The 15,648-nt window shown below is 35.4% G+C and overlaps 1 protein-coding gene across 1 annotated transcript in view; it reads left to right on the forward strand.

The window, feature by feature from the left end:
* The window catches only part of TRPC1 (transient receptor potential cation channel subfamily C member 1), an 80,821-nt gene that overhangs the window by 6,139 nt on the left and 59,034 nt on the right, over nucleotides 1–15,648 (forward strand). Inside the window, exons 2-3 of the mRNA XM_007952882.2 lie at nucleotides 6,959–7,113; nucleotides 13,928–14,029. Of these exons, the coding sequence (XP_007951073.1) occupies nucleotides 6,959–7,113; nucleotides 13,928–14,029 (257 nt within the window). The remainder of the gene's footprint in view (nucleotides 1–6,958; nucleotides 7,114–13,927; nucleotides 14,030–15,648) is intronic.

Below are 15,648 nucleotides of genomic sequence, written 5' to 3' on the forward strand. Positions count from 1 at the left end.
GGAAGGAAAAGGATAAAGCACTGTGAGTAGCTGAGAATTTTTATTTTGACGCTGGTCACATTAATTTAAAGACGTATTTCTCTTAGTGGAGAGGAAAAACAAATTGACAGAAAAGAGAGGTAGGAGGGTACTAAGGACAAAATTTCCCCATTTCATAAATTGCTATTAGGCATAGCATTTAAGTACTTTATACAGGAAAGTTTTCCAACTCACCAAAGGTTTAAAATGTACTAGTTAAGAAATGCTGCTATAAGGTATGTTTCAAAATTGATCAATAACAACAACAAAAATAACTCCTAAATCACTGTAGATAATGGTGGATAGTATATAACAGATTAATTATTGAACATGGAGAAAAGTGAATGAGTATGGAGAAATTTGGGAGTGACTGAGGAGACTTGCTATTGAATTGGATACTCCCTATGGAATTGATTGAAAAAAGTTTCTTTTTCCTTCACTGAAAAAAGACAACCATCTAACCACAAAAGTAAACATATGTTGCATCTCAGAAGACAACAGATCCTCTTAAAAATCTTCAACTTCTTACACTCTTACAATTTCAATGTAAAATGGAAAGCATTTATGTATTTATCTGGCATAAGCAGGCATTTTGAATTATAATGCTTGATCTATAACTAGATTTGTATGATCTATTTTAAGTTTCTAACCTCTTTATATATATATATATATATATATATATATATACTCATCTTCTGCATTAAGACTGTTTTTGGCTTCTTAAATATAGAACCTTGTTTCAAATGGCTTGCAATTACAAACTTAGGTGGAATGCTTAGTCACCACTCTAGGTTCCTTATAGGTTTTGTGACTATAATATGTGGTTTTTCATTTATATGAGTATGTCAGTTGTGGCAGGGTGGAAGCTTTTTATTATCTTTAGAGATAAAAGTTATTTATTTGGTTTTGATTTTTAAGATTTTGTTTTCTTTTATGGCTCTGTGACTATATTGTCAACTAAAAGGAAATAGGCTTTGAAACTTTAAAAGTGGAGTATCTGATGTTTATAATGTAATTGCTTTTTTAACAGCAATCAAAGTTTTTTTTTAAAAAATGGAGTAATTTGTCCATTTGCTATACCTTAAGTTTATAAAGTTTTATGTTGTTTGTTGTTATGTGCTGTCGAGTTGGCCCCGACTCATAGCAACCCCCCTTCTTGGGTTTCTGAGGTGGTATCACTACGGAAGTAGATTGCCCAATAAGAATTACATTTATATAATGTTTTTACCTTTATGTCACTAGCAATATGGCGAAATAGATAATCTGAAAACCATTCTACTTCAAATCACCTAGAAATGCTAGCTAAAATATAACAAACATCCATATAAATGAGCAGGTGAACTTTCAAGAAAGTAAGGAAAATACCCAAGGTCCAAAAGTGAAGAAGAGACTGAAAAACAAAAACATATTGTCAGCTGATACTATGACTGCCCCACAGGTGGGGATGGGAGTTACTGTTTTGGGCATTGTAGAGATTTGAGTTTCAATGCCTATGTGGAAATAAGTTACAAGGCCTTGAGTCTGCACAAAGTGGGGAGTTGGAAACAAGATCCAAGCATGAAACCAGTATTCTTAATGGACTATGCTGTCAGCAAAGGGGTAGATGAGGACAAGCACCAAAGACTACAAAAAAGCTTGTTTATCTTAGGGTGAGAGGAAAAATATTCTCCTAAGAATTTGCAGCCATGATCTTGCCCATTGTGGTCTTGGGGTTGAAATTAATACTACCTACTTAGCCTGAAGCAGGAGCCCTCATGGTACAGTGGTTAAAGCACTCAGCTGCTAACCAAAAGGTCTATAGTTCAAACTCACTGGCCATTCTGTGGGAAAAAGATGTGGCAGTCTGCTTCCATAAAGATTATCAAAACCAAACCAAACCAAACTCACAGTTCTGACTCATAGTCGACCCCCTTTTGGGTTTCTGAGGCAGTAAATCTTTATGGAAGTAGATTGCCCAGTCTTCCTTCCACAGAGTGACTGGTGGGCTTGAACTGCCAACCTTCTGGTTAGCAGGCAAATTCCTTAGGCACTACACCACCAGACAGCTTTGGAAACTCTATGGGACAGTTCTCTGTCCTGTGTGGTTGCCAGGAATTGAAATCGACTCCACAGCAACTGGCTTGGCTTGGTTTGGACTTGGTCTGAGAATATCTAAATTGACAAATTAATCTAAGAAGGGATCTCAGGTTAGCAAAACCTTTGAGTTATTTGGCGGAACCAAACATAAAATCTTGGTGGGACAACTTTGAAACCAGGCTGTCAAGATTCTCAAAGTTAAGCCCCATTGAAGATGGGTTGCAATCCCCAATTTAGAAATTTAGGAAACAAACTCTCATTATCAAGAGGCAACAAGCAAAACAAGTAACAGGATTAAATCCCTGAGAAGCACATATGATTAAATTTATCATTTGGAGACTATGTAATATGTCTAAGATGACTAAAAGTTTAAAATAAGAAAGTGAGAACATAAAGTAAATCAAAAGAGCCAGGCAGGTTTGAAAAGAAATCTAACAAAACTTATGAAAAATATCATTGAAATGTTAAAAACAAAAAATGATTGGGTTAATCAGCAGATTTAGCTAAAGGAGAAATAAGTGACTGAAAAGAGAACTGAAGAAATTACCCAGAATGCAGGAAAAAGAGAAAAGGAAAAATAAGAAAGCTCAAGGGACACAGTAGCTGGAAGAAAAGGTGCAGAATGTCTAATAGAAGCTCCAATAGGAGAAAAAATAGGCACTGTGATGGTTATGTTTGTGTGTTAACTTGGCTGGGCCTGGTTGAATGGCTGGGCAGCTGGTGGTAGTTATTCCCCATGAGGAGACTGGCAATCAACTCCATGGTGGGATCTACCACAAGCAGCTGAGTAGCTGCTTTGGGTATGTGGTCTGCTTCCTGTATATAAGAAGCAGCTTTGGGAATGGTCTCTAGCCTATGGCACACTTGGACTCTGCACGTAGCTGTGTCATTGTTCAGCAGCCTGCCATGGTCTGCCAACCTTGGGACTTACAATGAACTTAAGTTAATGGCCTGGTTTGGTAACATTGGGACTGTGCCTTTTTACTTGTCAACCTTGGGCTTGACCACTGGGCCGGGAGCTGAAGGCAGAGCTGAAGCCCAAGGCTGAGGGGCTTTCCCCCAGCCCTTAGAGCCTGGCACTTTGAACTTGGACTTAAAGCCTCCAAACTGTAAGAGAATAAACTCATGTTTGTTAAGGCTATTCCATTTGTGGTATATTTCTTGTCAGAGCAGCACTAGGTAACCAGAACAGAGACAATAGGTGAAAATATTGCAGAATTAATGAAGGGCAGATGTCCTCAATTTATAAAGCCTAATGAGTTCCAAGCAAGATAAATGAAAAATAAATCCTGTCCTAGACACATCATGAAGCCAAAGGATATATAGCAGATTTTTTTAAAAACTTTATTGTGATTTGGGTGATATTTAAAAGGGAGACTTGTTTTACATTCAAGAGTCATACACATTTCATTTTGTGACACTGCTTATATTCCCCGTAGTGTAATAGCTCTCCTCCCACTTCCTCCCAGTGGTTAGACTTTCCCTGTGCCCTTCTGGCCTGTACATTCCTGACTCCCTGCCTTTCTCCCTGTGCAAATGCTGCCCTTCTGATCCCTGATGGTTGATTGTTCTAAGGAGTACATCCCCTTTGTGTAGGTGTTCACAGTAGTCTGTGTATTGTTTCCCTGAGAATTAAGCCACAGGAGTGGGTTCAATTCCAGGCCCAAAGGGTGACTTGGGGCCATAGTCTCAGGTGTTTCACCAGTCCTCATCAGACCAGTAAGCCTGGTCTTTTTTTTTTTTTTTAAATGACTTTGAGGTTTGTTCCACCTTTTTGTCCCACTCTATCCAGGATCTCCTATATTGAGCCCTTTCTGAGTGGTTGGCGTTGGTAGCCAGGAACCATCTAGTTCTTCTGGTCTCAGCGTTATATAGGCTGAGGTTCTCATGGTCCATTAGTCCTTTGGACTGTTTCTATGCGTCTTTGATTGTCTTCACTCTTCTTTGCTCCAGACAGGGAGAGATCAAGAGTTAGATAGCTGCTTGCAAGCTTTTAAGACCCCAGTCACTACTCACCAAAGTAAGATGAGAACAATAATTTTGTATACCATGTGGTGCTAGTTGACCTTGATGTCCCCCTTGACATGGTCCCCAGCCCATGAGCCCAGTGACTCACACCCTCAAGCTGCTGAATTGTGGCTAAGAAGTTATCCTAACTTTGTTTCCTGTTAGGTTTAAACTGCATGTGGACATGTTTATAGCACATAAGTATTCCTACTTATGTAGGAATATCATCTGCCAAACCTAGGTATGGTCATGGATATATTCTCATTCACGTGTCCGTACCTGATCTTCTTGCCTGTCTACCTATGTATCCACCCACAGATTAGTGTTTGCTGTTACTGATGATGCAGTATTGTGCCTACAGTAGTATTTGCCTTTATTGATTGTATCTCTGTGTCTTCCTTTTCCTTACTAATACCATGCTAATCACACAATTTTGTTATATTGTTTTTCCCTTCACCCATATCAAACCTATTTCTTAACTATCTATTTTCCATCCCTTCACCTCCCCTCCCATTCCTGGTAACCAACAAAGAAAATTTCCTTCCCTGTGCAAACCTTTCCTTGCCTTTTATAGTGATGGACTCATACAATATTTGTTCTTCAGTTACTGACTTATTTCATTCAGCATAATGTCCTCCAAGTTCATCCATGTTATGAGATGATTTGCTGATCCTTCATTATTCTTTAATGTTGCATAGTATTCTATTGTGTGTATGTACCATAGTTCAGTTATTAATTCATCTTAGGTTGTTTCCGTCTCTTTGCTCTTGCAAGTAGTGCTGCGATGAATGTGGGTGTGCATATATTTATTCGTGTCCCGGATCTCACCTCTTTACAATATATTCCTACTAGTAGGATTGTTGGATCAAATGGTATCTCTGTTTCTAACTTTTTAAGGAAGTGCCATACCGTTTTCCACAATGGCTGTACCATTTTACTGGCCCATCAGCAATATATGAGAGTTCCAATCTCTCTACACCCTCACCAGTATTTGTTGTTTTGTTTTGTTGAACTTTGCTCTTATTACTGGTATAGAAGAATTTTCATTGAAAAGAGCTCTGGTAGCATAGTGCCTAAGGCACTTGACTGCTAACCAGAAGGCTGGCAGTTCAAACCCACCAGCCACTCCTTGGAAAGAAAGTTGGGCAGTCTACTTCCATAGTAATACTGCCTCAGAAACCCAAGGAGGGGTCTCTATGAGTCAGGTCTCAGTCAACAGCACATAACACAACAACAACAAGATATTGAAACAGATTCATGTGAAATAAGATATTAAATGTTATTTTCCAATAGTAGTGATGCATTTTCACTGATCTAATTGGTCATTATTGGTTCAAATTGTGACTAAGAGTATCACTGTGTGAAGTGTTTGATAAGGAGTTAAGACATATAGTTTTAAGACAGATCATTTGTATATGAGGTATCTGACTGCTACCCGGAAGGCTGGCAGTTCAAACCCACCAGCCACTCCTCAGAAGGAAGACTGGGCAATCTACTTCTGTAGAGATACCGCCTCCAAAACCCAAAGGGGGGTTGCTATGAGTCAGGATCGACTCGACGGCAGTGAGTTTCAGTGAGATTTTTAAGAGGAAGGTATTTCTTTTTGTGACTAGAGGAAAAACAATTTCTTCTTGAGACAATTAAGGACATCTGCCATCAAGAAAACTATTCAACTTCTTTCAAAGTTAATGAAGACTTTAAGTCTCTTGATTTAAAATAATAGCAAATTTTGTTTGAAATTCTAACAAATAAAATCTGTTACTCATCTCTCTTACTAACTCATTTAGTCCAGCTTCAGTCATTTCTCTTCCTATATCATGAAATCATTTATATTTCTTTATCCTTCAGGTTTCTACTCTGTTTTTTCCCCTCTTTCTTACTCAGATATTTCTAATAATATGTAAGTATTTGCAAGTTACTTAAAATGATTTATTCATTCTATGTTTTAAAAAATGAAATAAAACAAACCCCACTTTGCTCTCTTTCTCTATTTATTTAGCACTTTTTCTCTTGATTGTTCCTTCTTATTCCTGCACCAGCTTGGCTACAGACAGGTATAGTGGACCCTCAGTGAAAATGATTGCCTCCATAGTTACTCCCATTTCCCCACATGGGTCAACTGTTTTTATGTGGACTAGAGTCAGGCAGAAGGAAATCCTTCACTTTGAAATATTCTTACTTTTGCCTCTACCTGCATTAATCCTAGTCCTGCTTTAGAATTTGTGAACTGAGGGTTCCCTGGACATTTAATTGAAAAAGCTTCATTAATGAGATGTGTATTGGGAGGGTGGGGAGGAGAGGAAAGGATTTGGGGCATCCTTCCCTCTTAATAACACACACCCAAAGCATACACATATCCATTCTTCTTTTCCACTGTATGTTTTTCCCTGTAAAATCTTTTTATAATATCCTCCATATTTTTACTAGATCTCATTTTTAACCATTACGATGTGTGAGTAAATGTGTGTATCTGAGATGTAAAACTTAATTTTCTTGAACCTCTTCTACCTTATTTTACTAGCCTCCAATTTGTGTTTTGACATCCTTTATTAAACTGCTTTAAATATCTTCTTCTTAAAATTTCTCCCCCTACTTATAATCATCCAATTATGAATTTCAAACGAAATCAGTTTTATTTCACATTATGCTTTAAAATATTTTCTACTTGCTTTTTATGTTTGCAGCTGATGTATCAGAATATAAGTTTTAAGCAAAGAAATGTTCACATTTTCTTTTCAAATTTCTATATACAAAAATAAGTTCAGTTTTTTAATCTCTTAAATTAGCACCATTCTTTATAGTCATTCTTATTTAATATGTCATGGATATTAAATTATGTTTGTATATTGTTATTTAGGTGACTATTATATGGTTAAAAAGATTTTGGAGGAAAACTGTTCAGGTGACTTGAACATAAATTGCGTAGATGTGCTTGGGAGAAATGCTGTTACCATAACTATTGAAAACGAAAACTTGGATATACTGCAACTTCTTTTGGACTACGGTTGTCAGGTACAAGGCTAGATAATTATCCATTAGCTTCTAAGTACTGTTAGATATGCCATGATTTCTTTCTTTCTATTGTTCATTCTTTCTTTTCCTTTTCTTTCTTTCACCTTTTATTTGGTTTTGAGTCACTTTAAAAGTTTGTAAAACAACCTAAAAAAAGCAAATTGTAAGTTGATTTTCTTCTTTTTTTCTTCCAATTTCACTCTTTCCATGTATTCTTTATATGATTTACAACTTCTAGCAGAGGTTATCTATCATGAATTACTAAAGATGATTTTGTTTGTATTACCTGTATTATTACTATTTATACTATATACCTAAACATAATACAGATTTTCTTGGAAGTGTCAAGGTAACAAGTTTTACTGTGGCCTGGTATTATTTACAGGCATAAGAACAAAATACTCCTGACTCATAAAGCAATTTTCAGTTTGACATTGTTTTTCTCCTGTTAGGTTTCAATACACTTTTGTCTGAAATTTAATGTTTGCTTCTCAATAAAAGTGAATAATTTTTTTTTTTTTTAATCTGGAAAAGATCAACCTTTCTGTTTGTCTTCTTATCAGTTCAGATAGGAAAACACATGAGTCCTAAAAGATTTAAGAGAATCACAAGATTCTGAAATAAATTTAGTAATGTTATTTTCCTTTCCTTTTTGGTTTGCTTATGATGAGACTCAGTGCACTCATTCCGGCCTCTTGTTTTTGCCTTCAGATGGCATGATTGTGTACTTTGTTGTGGCTTTAAATTAATGAGGTGTAGTTTTTAAGCGGCATGAGAAGATATTTGGTAGCTGTACATATATAGTGGGCACCCTTTTTTTTTTACTATAAGTCAGTTACTTCTATGTAACTTCTATTATGTATATGTATTATCAATACATGCTACTGTTTCTGTATATATACATATCCTTAAAAAAACAAACTGCTATTCAGCAACCTCAACTATCCAGAACACAGCTGAGCAAAGTGACAAATCACTGAGCAGCCAGAACAGCTATCACGAAGTCCCCAAATGGAATGATTTACTTTACATATAGGGACACTTTCGGAGCCCTCCTTCAAGGCTATATTTTCTTATTTTAGTTTCCCTTTTAACAAATTTAATTACTTAATTTTACAACACATAGAGAATTAGTGGGGCAATGGAAGGGGCCCAAGGGCTGTAGTGGAACAAAATGAGTAGGAGCAATATCTCCGATACTATGTAATAAAAGACATCAAGAGCATTAAACATCTGATAATCTCAGAGGGATCTATATAAGATTGGAAATTAATGTTAATAACAATGTCCTAGAGTCAATAAGGGAAAGTTAAATTATATTCAGTCCATATTATTTTAGAAGAAAGGCGAACTATAGAAGATTTCCACCAAAATAGTTTTAAAATGAAACACTTAAAGGCATAAGCTTCAGTTACCTAGAAAATAAGAAACTCAGTCTTTGATGATTCTGGAAAATGAGGTATGGTGTAATAACCAGTTTTGGTTTTCAATACATACGAGTCTGTGCATATATAATAATAGCTCTGTAATATACATGGTTCTTTCACTTACGTGATCACATTTGAACATCATAGCTACCCAATGTGGATGTTACCTTTTATAGATCAGAAAACTGAGGCTCATAGACTTTAATGAATTTCCCAAAGTTCTAAAATTAGTAAGGGCAAAGCTAAGATTCTAAACTTGATCTTCTGATTGCAAATCCCATTGCTCTTTTCAATTCACTGTGTTCTGTCTCAGGCTATCTGTGTCTGAAAATGATTAATTAAAGTATGGGTTCTGTGCTAAAGGATCTGAAAACTAACTGGACACTTAAAGTCTATGTGAATTACAAGTTAGTTAAATAAACAAAAGTATATTTGATAAGTGCTGATTGGTAATAATTCTTGACCCTGTATATTGTTTTGAAGTTTGCAAAATGTATTCATGTGTTTTATCTTGTTTTATACCACGAGTAGGCACCTGAGCATTTTGTCCCCCTTAAAGATGTTGTTTGGCATTGTCAGGAGACATTGTTGGTTGTCATAGCTGGAAGGCAGGTTGCTACTGTTACCTACAGGGTGGAGGCTAAGGGTGCTATGAAACATGTCACAATGCACAGGGTAGCTCCCAAAACAAAGAATTATCCATCCCAAAATGTGAACAGTGCAAATTGAGAAACCCTGTTTTATACTTAATATTTTGTGGTTCACAATAAATATGTTAAAAACATAGGCAAGAGCAAGATCACTACGGACTGGATCTATCTAGAAAGGTTTCATGGAAGAGGTGTCAGTTGAACTCAGCCTTGAAATATTAATAATTGTTAGCACTTATATAGTGCTGTTCTGTGCCAGGAACCTTAAGTTGTTAGTTGCTAATGAATTGGTTCTGACTCATGGTGACCTTATGAAACAGAATTGCCCAGTCCTTGCCGTCTTCATAATTGTTGATATATTTGAGTCCACTGTGGCATCTGTGTCAATCCATCTCATTGAAGGTTTCTTTCATTTTCTCTAACTTAAGTATGTATACTTAATTAATCTTCTCAACAGTCCTATGAAATAGGCACTAGGATTTTCTCCATTTTATAGAGGAAGAAATCAAGATTAAGTAACTTGCCCAGAGTCACTCCATAAATGGCCAACTTAGAAATTGAACCCACGTTCTGCCTTGAGAGTCCATGCTCTTCCCTATTACCCTAATCTATTCTACAAAATGTATAGATAGGTGCAGAGAAGAGAACAGAGTTTGTGGAGAATGATGTAAACAAAGGTACATACAATGAATGTTCTTGAGACAATAAATTGACTTAGCCTTTTTTAAAAAACAGAATATTTGGACTGGAGAGTAGTAGAAAATATCAGGAAAAATAACTAAATAAAACAAACTGTTGAAAAGGACCTTGAATGCCTGGCTAAGGGACTTGGATTTTATATGATAGACAAGGGGGTATAATTAAATGATTTCTGGAAAGTAGTGTGATATATGTTCAGTGGGGTTTTGTGACTATTTGGTATAGATTTGGAAATGGAGGGTGGAGAAAACAATAACCTGAGTGAGTAGTTTTGGTAGTAATACAATACTGACATAAAGTGGTTAAGGTCTAAACTGGATTAGTGACAATAAGAATGCGGGGGTAGAAAGTGGCAGATATGAGAAATATTATGAAGGAAGGATTAACAGAACCTAGTGATTGTTTGAAGGGGTGGGAATTAAGGAGGATTCTAAGATCACTTGGAAATAAACATGGAAGACAAGAAGGAGGAAAGAAAAACAGGAAGTTCAGAAGAGAAGTCAATTTTGGGGCAGAGAAGTTGAATTCTGGGTTGAGTCATGTGTATTTGGAGGATATCAAGCTGTCTTCAACCAGCAGAGATGAAGATTGTATCTCTAGGGAGAGGTCAGCCAGAGGAATAAAGTAGGCAGTTGTGAATGTGGAGCTGACTACTGATGTGAGAGTCGATGAAATCACAGAAAAACCAAAGGGCTGATGCCAATTCTGTCTTAATGAACAACTCCATTTAAGGGCATTGAAAGGAAAAGATTTCATTGAAGGGGACAAAATTCCTGGTTAGAGATGTCACAGGTAGTTAGCCTAGTTAACATTGTGAAACAGATTTAATACATTGTTTAGCAATCAAAGAGAATGAGGAGGTATGTCTTAGGCTAGGTTCTCTAGAGAAGCAAAGCCAGTAAAGCTTACAGAGAAAGAGAGAGAGAAATTTATCTCAGGGAAATGGCTCACATAGTTAGAAAGGATGGCAAGTCCCAAATTCTTGGCTCAAATGCCCAGCTTTTCCTCACTCCTGAAGCTGCAGGGGCTGATGAACCCAAGATTGGCATGCAATATAGCAAGCTGCTGATTTCTGCAGATGACGAGTCCAAAATCAGTAGGCAAAATGGTGGATTATTGGCTCACAGGACAGTTGCAGAGGCAGGCAAGTCCCAAGTTTTGGGGCCAGGTATCAAGCTGGAGGCTTTTCCTGACTCACAAAGCTGTAGGGGGCTAATGGACCCAAGATCAGCAGGCAGCACGACAGGATCCAGACCCAACATGAAGTTTTTTAATTTTCCCAGGACACCCACACATATATTGGAAGCAGGCCACACCCATAGGGAAACTCCTTTTCAAGTGATTGACTGCTTAAAGCAATTCCCACCATGGAGGTGACTACCTAACATTACATCTCATGGGAACAGCCACACTACAACTGCTTAAACCACTCAGAATCATGGTCTAGCCAAGTAGACACATAACCTTAACTATGACAAGGTATAAAACACCATTGGATTTTGAAAGTATGGCATCAGTAGAATTAGAAAAAATGATTGGTTTGAGAAGTTGACACCATGAAAGGAAGAAGAAAACTTGAGTGTCAAGACAAAGATAGCACTGAGTCAAGTTAGCAAAACTGAGAAAGGATTTAAAGTTTTGGGTGGTGGAGAATGGGGTTTGTTTTTCTACAAATGAAGGATTAAAATCTTACAGGGCAGGAGAGTATAAAATAGAACACCAAGATGGAGAATTTAGCTTTCTAGAGGAATTAAGTCACTTCTTACTCTGAGCTTGGGAGAAAGAGTATGGAAATTGTTGGAAAGACAAATTCTGTCTCTGAGAAGAAAGTTGGGACCTCACAAATATGTAATAAATACATGATTTGAATAGATTAATTGTTGTTAGGTGCAGTGGAGCTGGTTCTGAGTCATAGTGACCTTGTGTAGAACAGAATGAAATACTGCCCAGTCCTGCACCATCCTCACAGTCGTTGCTTTGTTTGAGCCCATTGTTGGCAGCAGATTTTAATTAGGAGTGGTCAAATATCTGTGAGAAATTGGGAAACAAAACTAGGGGGGACATTTTGTATACCTATGAATATTTTTGAAATTTTTTTTTCCTTCAGAATTGTCCTTGTTTTATCAAATAACAACCTTTCATACAGTCGATGGTAAATTCTTATTTACGTGGCATTTTAAAATATAAATAAATACTTTTTAAAACTGAAGCTTATACTTTTAAGCATTGAAATATGATTTTTATTCTTTACTGTATAGTGTATTCTGAATATAATTTAACTTTAAGTAAAATGTAATCATTTTACTTTGCTTGATATGATCAGAAACAACAGTGTTTGTCTTTGCATTAAATGGTTTTGGACTTCTGTGCACCTATAGTGATTTTGCTTCCCTAGTGTATTATCTTTTCAGTGGTCAACTTTTAGCAGTTTTTAATTTTTTCTCCACACTTTGTTGGTTTTAATCTCCTGTTCCCTTATTCTGTGAACATCTGAAAGGTACTTGGGGAAACTAGATATCCATCATTAATAGATGCTTCTAAGTTAGTGTGCTTGGACTTGTTTATTCTGGGAAGTAATGTTGAGGGAGTTAATTTGTGACACTTCTATATGCTTGTCTTGGAAAGCTGCAGTTGGGATCCATGACTATGTTTCAGATGGTTGAAGTTGTTTGACTTTGAGAGTAGTGGCATTCCTATAGTTGGTTTTATAGGTTAAAATTAAAAATCATAAATCAAATATTTAGTAGCAGTAGGCACAGCATGCTTTTTGTTTGTTTGTTTACATCAACTGACCAAATTACTGTAGAAACTGAGGAGAAGTGTTTGCAAAGCAGAATAATAATAATTCTAGGCCTTTATAGCATAGGGTAGAGCCTAATGAACGCTAAAAGTTTTAACAGGTAAAACAAGAAGCTACATTTCCTGCTTAGGTGGGGAATTTTTTCTTATGGGAAAACATGGGCTTTTCCTAATGGTTGAATGAGTCCTCCAACTCCTTCTCTGGGATGCTTACTTCTATTTTCAGACATCCAGATAAAGTCTGCCATTTTTTTCCTGTTTCTGACATCCAGAGAAAGTGAATGAAAACTTTATTCTTTTCAACTACAAAGAGTATTAAAGCCCCAATAATAGTTTCATTCTGAGAGAAAACATTGATTTGAACAGTTGTTAAAGATAACAGGAAGAAAATGTATAGGTTAAAGATAATCAGGGCATTTTCTTAGATTAAATTATTATTCACCCCGTATTTCTCTCTGGCCTTTATTGGTTTTTCCTTAAAAAAAATTGATGAAATTGTTGCCATGTATCTTAATAGATTTTGTTACAGAGAGCTGAAAATTACACATTTCTTCAGCTTCTATTTACTTTTTCCTGCTGTCAAAGTTCAAGCTTCACAATGAGCTATATATAGGTTAGGAGTAGAATTACAAAGTCAATCATCTCTCCAGTCTCTAAGGACATTGGTAACCTAATTCGTTGTGGGTTTTGCCTTATAAAATTGCTAATATTAATGTGAAATTTATACAGTTTAGGTCAGCTATATATGCTTTAAAGATTAGAACAGAAGTTCCCACCTTTATATAGTTACCATTCTTCCCTCTCCTCATGGTTGCATAGATGATCATGTTTATTGACTGAACATGATGCCTGTAGTAATAGTCCCCAGTAATTTCTTTTACAGATTTGGAATGTTAAAGTTCTTTTGGTCCACAGTTCAAGAGTAAAGATCTTGAAAAAAAGTTCAACTTTAATTATTGTATTGATCAGCATTGTTCCATTAATAGCCCCTTCTATAAGCATCCATCTTACCACCTCATGCACTGAAGCCAGGACAGAAACGTGTGTGTTGTGGTACATAGAAGTACAGCTACTGCAAGCAAATGTACTATTTGTGCAGTCTAAATTTTTACACATTCAGTATTGCTGTATAAAATACAGTTCAAAAATTTCAAAAATAGTTTAGTTATGAATTACTAAAAATAATTAGTTTACCTTTTTGTTTTCAATCTTCATTTTTAACCTTTTTTTTTTTTAAAGTCCACAGATGCACTTTTGGTGGCAATCGACTCTGAAGTAGTGGGAGCTGTTGATATACTTCTTAACCATCGACCAAAACGATCATCAAGACCAACTATAGTAGTTAGTACTCTTAAGTATTTATTAATTTGGATTTTTAAACCAAAATAGATATACTGCCCCATTTTTTCCCCAAAAAATTTATTTTACTTTAAAGGAAAAGTTTTTTTTTCCCCACTATGTAAAACATTATTTTAAAGTAAGTAGACACTTGTAAAAATTATTAATATTGGTTCTAGAAACTATTTTTTAAGCTAATGATATTTCCATAATTTTGTCAGTGTGGACCAGTATTTTTAGTTTGGAATATCCTTTAGTTTATGTTGGAAATATAGGTAAGTTTCCAGTTGGATTTAAGAAATTAAATGTAAACAGTCAAAGTGTAAATGTAGGTGAATTTTTTAACTGATTGGGAAAGAAAGGACTTTCTAATCATAAGCAGTGGACAAAATATCACAGTGGCAAAGTTCAGTGTCTTTGACTATAGAAGTTAAATTTCTGGAATTCAAATATCATGCAAAATTTAGAAAGCAGATGGATAACTAGGAAAAGATATTTGCAGTCTATATCACAAATTAGTAATTTTAAGAATATATACATTAATGAAAAACAACAGGTTGCTCAAATCTATGAAAAACACTGTCATAAAAGATGTGAAAAAAATCTCAGAGAAGAAAGTGCAAGATATTAAGCTGTACTGATAATCCAATACAATGAGATACTAATTTTTGCTTATCTGATTAGCAAAGATTTTTTAAAAATAGTAATTATTGATGGCAAGGGAGTAGTGCAGTCTCATATACCACTGGTAGGGAGGGTGTATGGAAAACAGTTTAGCAGGAGGTATCATTAACAAGAAAAATGTTCATATTCCTTAATCTAGGATTTCCTCCTGTTGGAACCTATCAAGGAAATAATCTAAAGTGTAAACAGCAGTGTTAATGGCCATCTTATTTGCAAATGGCAAAGAAAATTAAGAAAACAAAAAGAGAAAGAAGAGTGGAAGGAAGGAAGGCCATGTGAAAGAATCTAAACATCACAAAACAGAGGACCAAAATATAAATAATCACATATACATACAGTGAAATATTGTTCAACCATTAAAATGGTATTTTTATGACTATTTTGAAACATGGAAGAATATGATGTAGTAAGGGAAAAAAATGAGAATACTAAACTGTGCATATAATATAATACAAAATTTAAAATATGCATAGAAAAAGATCTAACAGGGTCATCTCTTAATTGTCAAATTAAGGATATTTTTTGTTTTAAAATTTTTCTTTATTGCTTTTGTAATTAGGAAGATGGTAAGCAATAATAAAATAAATGCTAACTTAAAAAAATGAGACTTTGTTATACACAAATTTAAAAACTATACCATTTATTATATAAGTGAGGTTATAGTGAAACAGTTTAATTACAGGGAGTATAAACTGGGTATAAAAGAAGAAAAATATTGTTTTAAAAAGAACCTGATCTGAGAACTCTGAGAGGCTCTGTGGCATTACATACTTTATCACATATTAATTGAAATATTTTACTCTCAATTATAAAGGAAAAAAGGACAATAACTATTCATTTAGACTATTAGTAAGTTAGGGTAAGTGTAACTTTCTCTATAGGATTGTACCACTCACTTTAAGTGATGGTAAGAAGCCATAGAAAGAGAGAAAGAAGGC

The sequence above is a fragment of the Orycteropus afer genome, unplaced genomic scaffold, assembly GCF_000298275.1.
Source record: "Orycteropus afer afer isolate SDZICR_OR568_19922 unplaced genomic scaffold, OryAfe1.0 scaffold00363, whole genome shotgun sequence".
In the NCBI taxonomy this organism is placed as follows: domain Eukaryota; kingdom Metazoa; phylum Chordata; class Mammalia; order Tubulidentata; family Orycteropodidae; genus Orycteropus; species Orycteropus afer.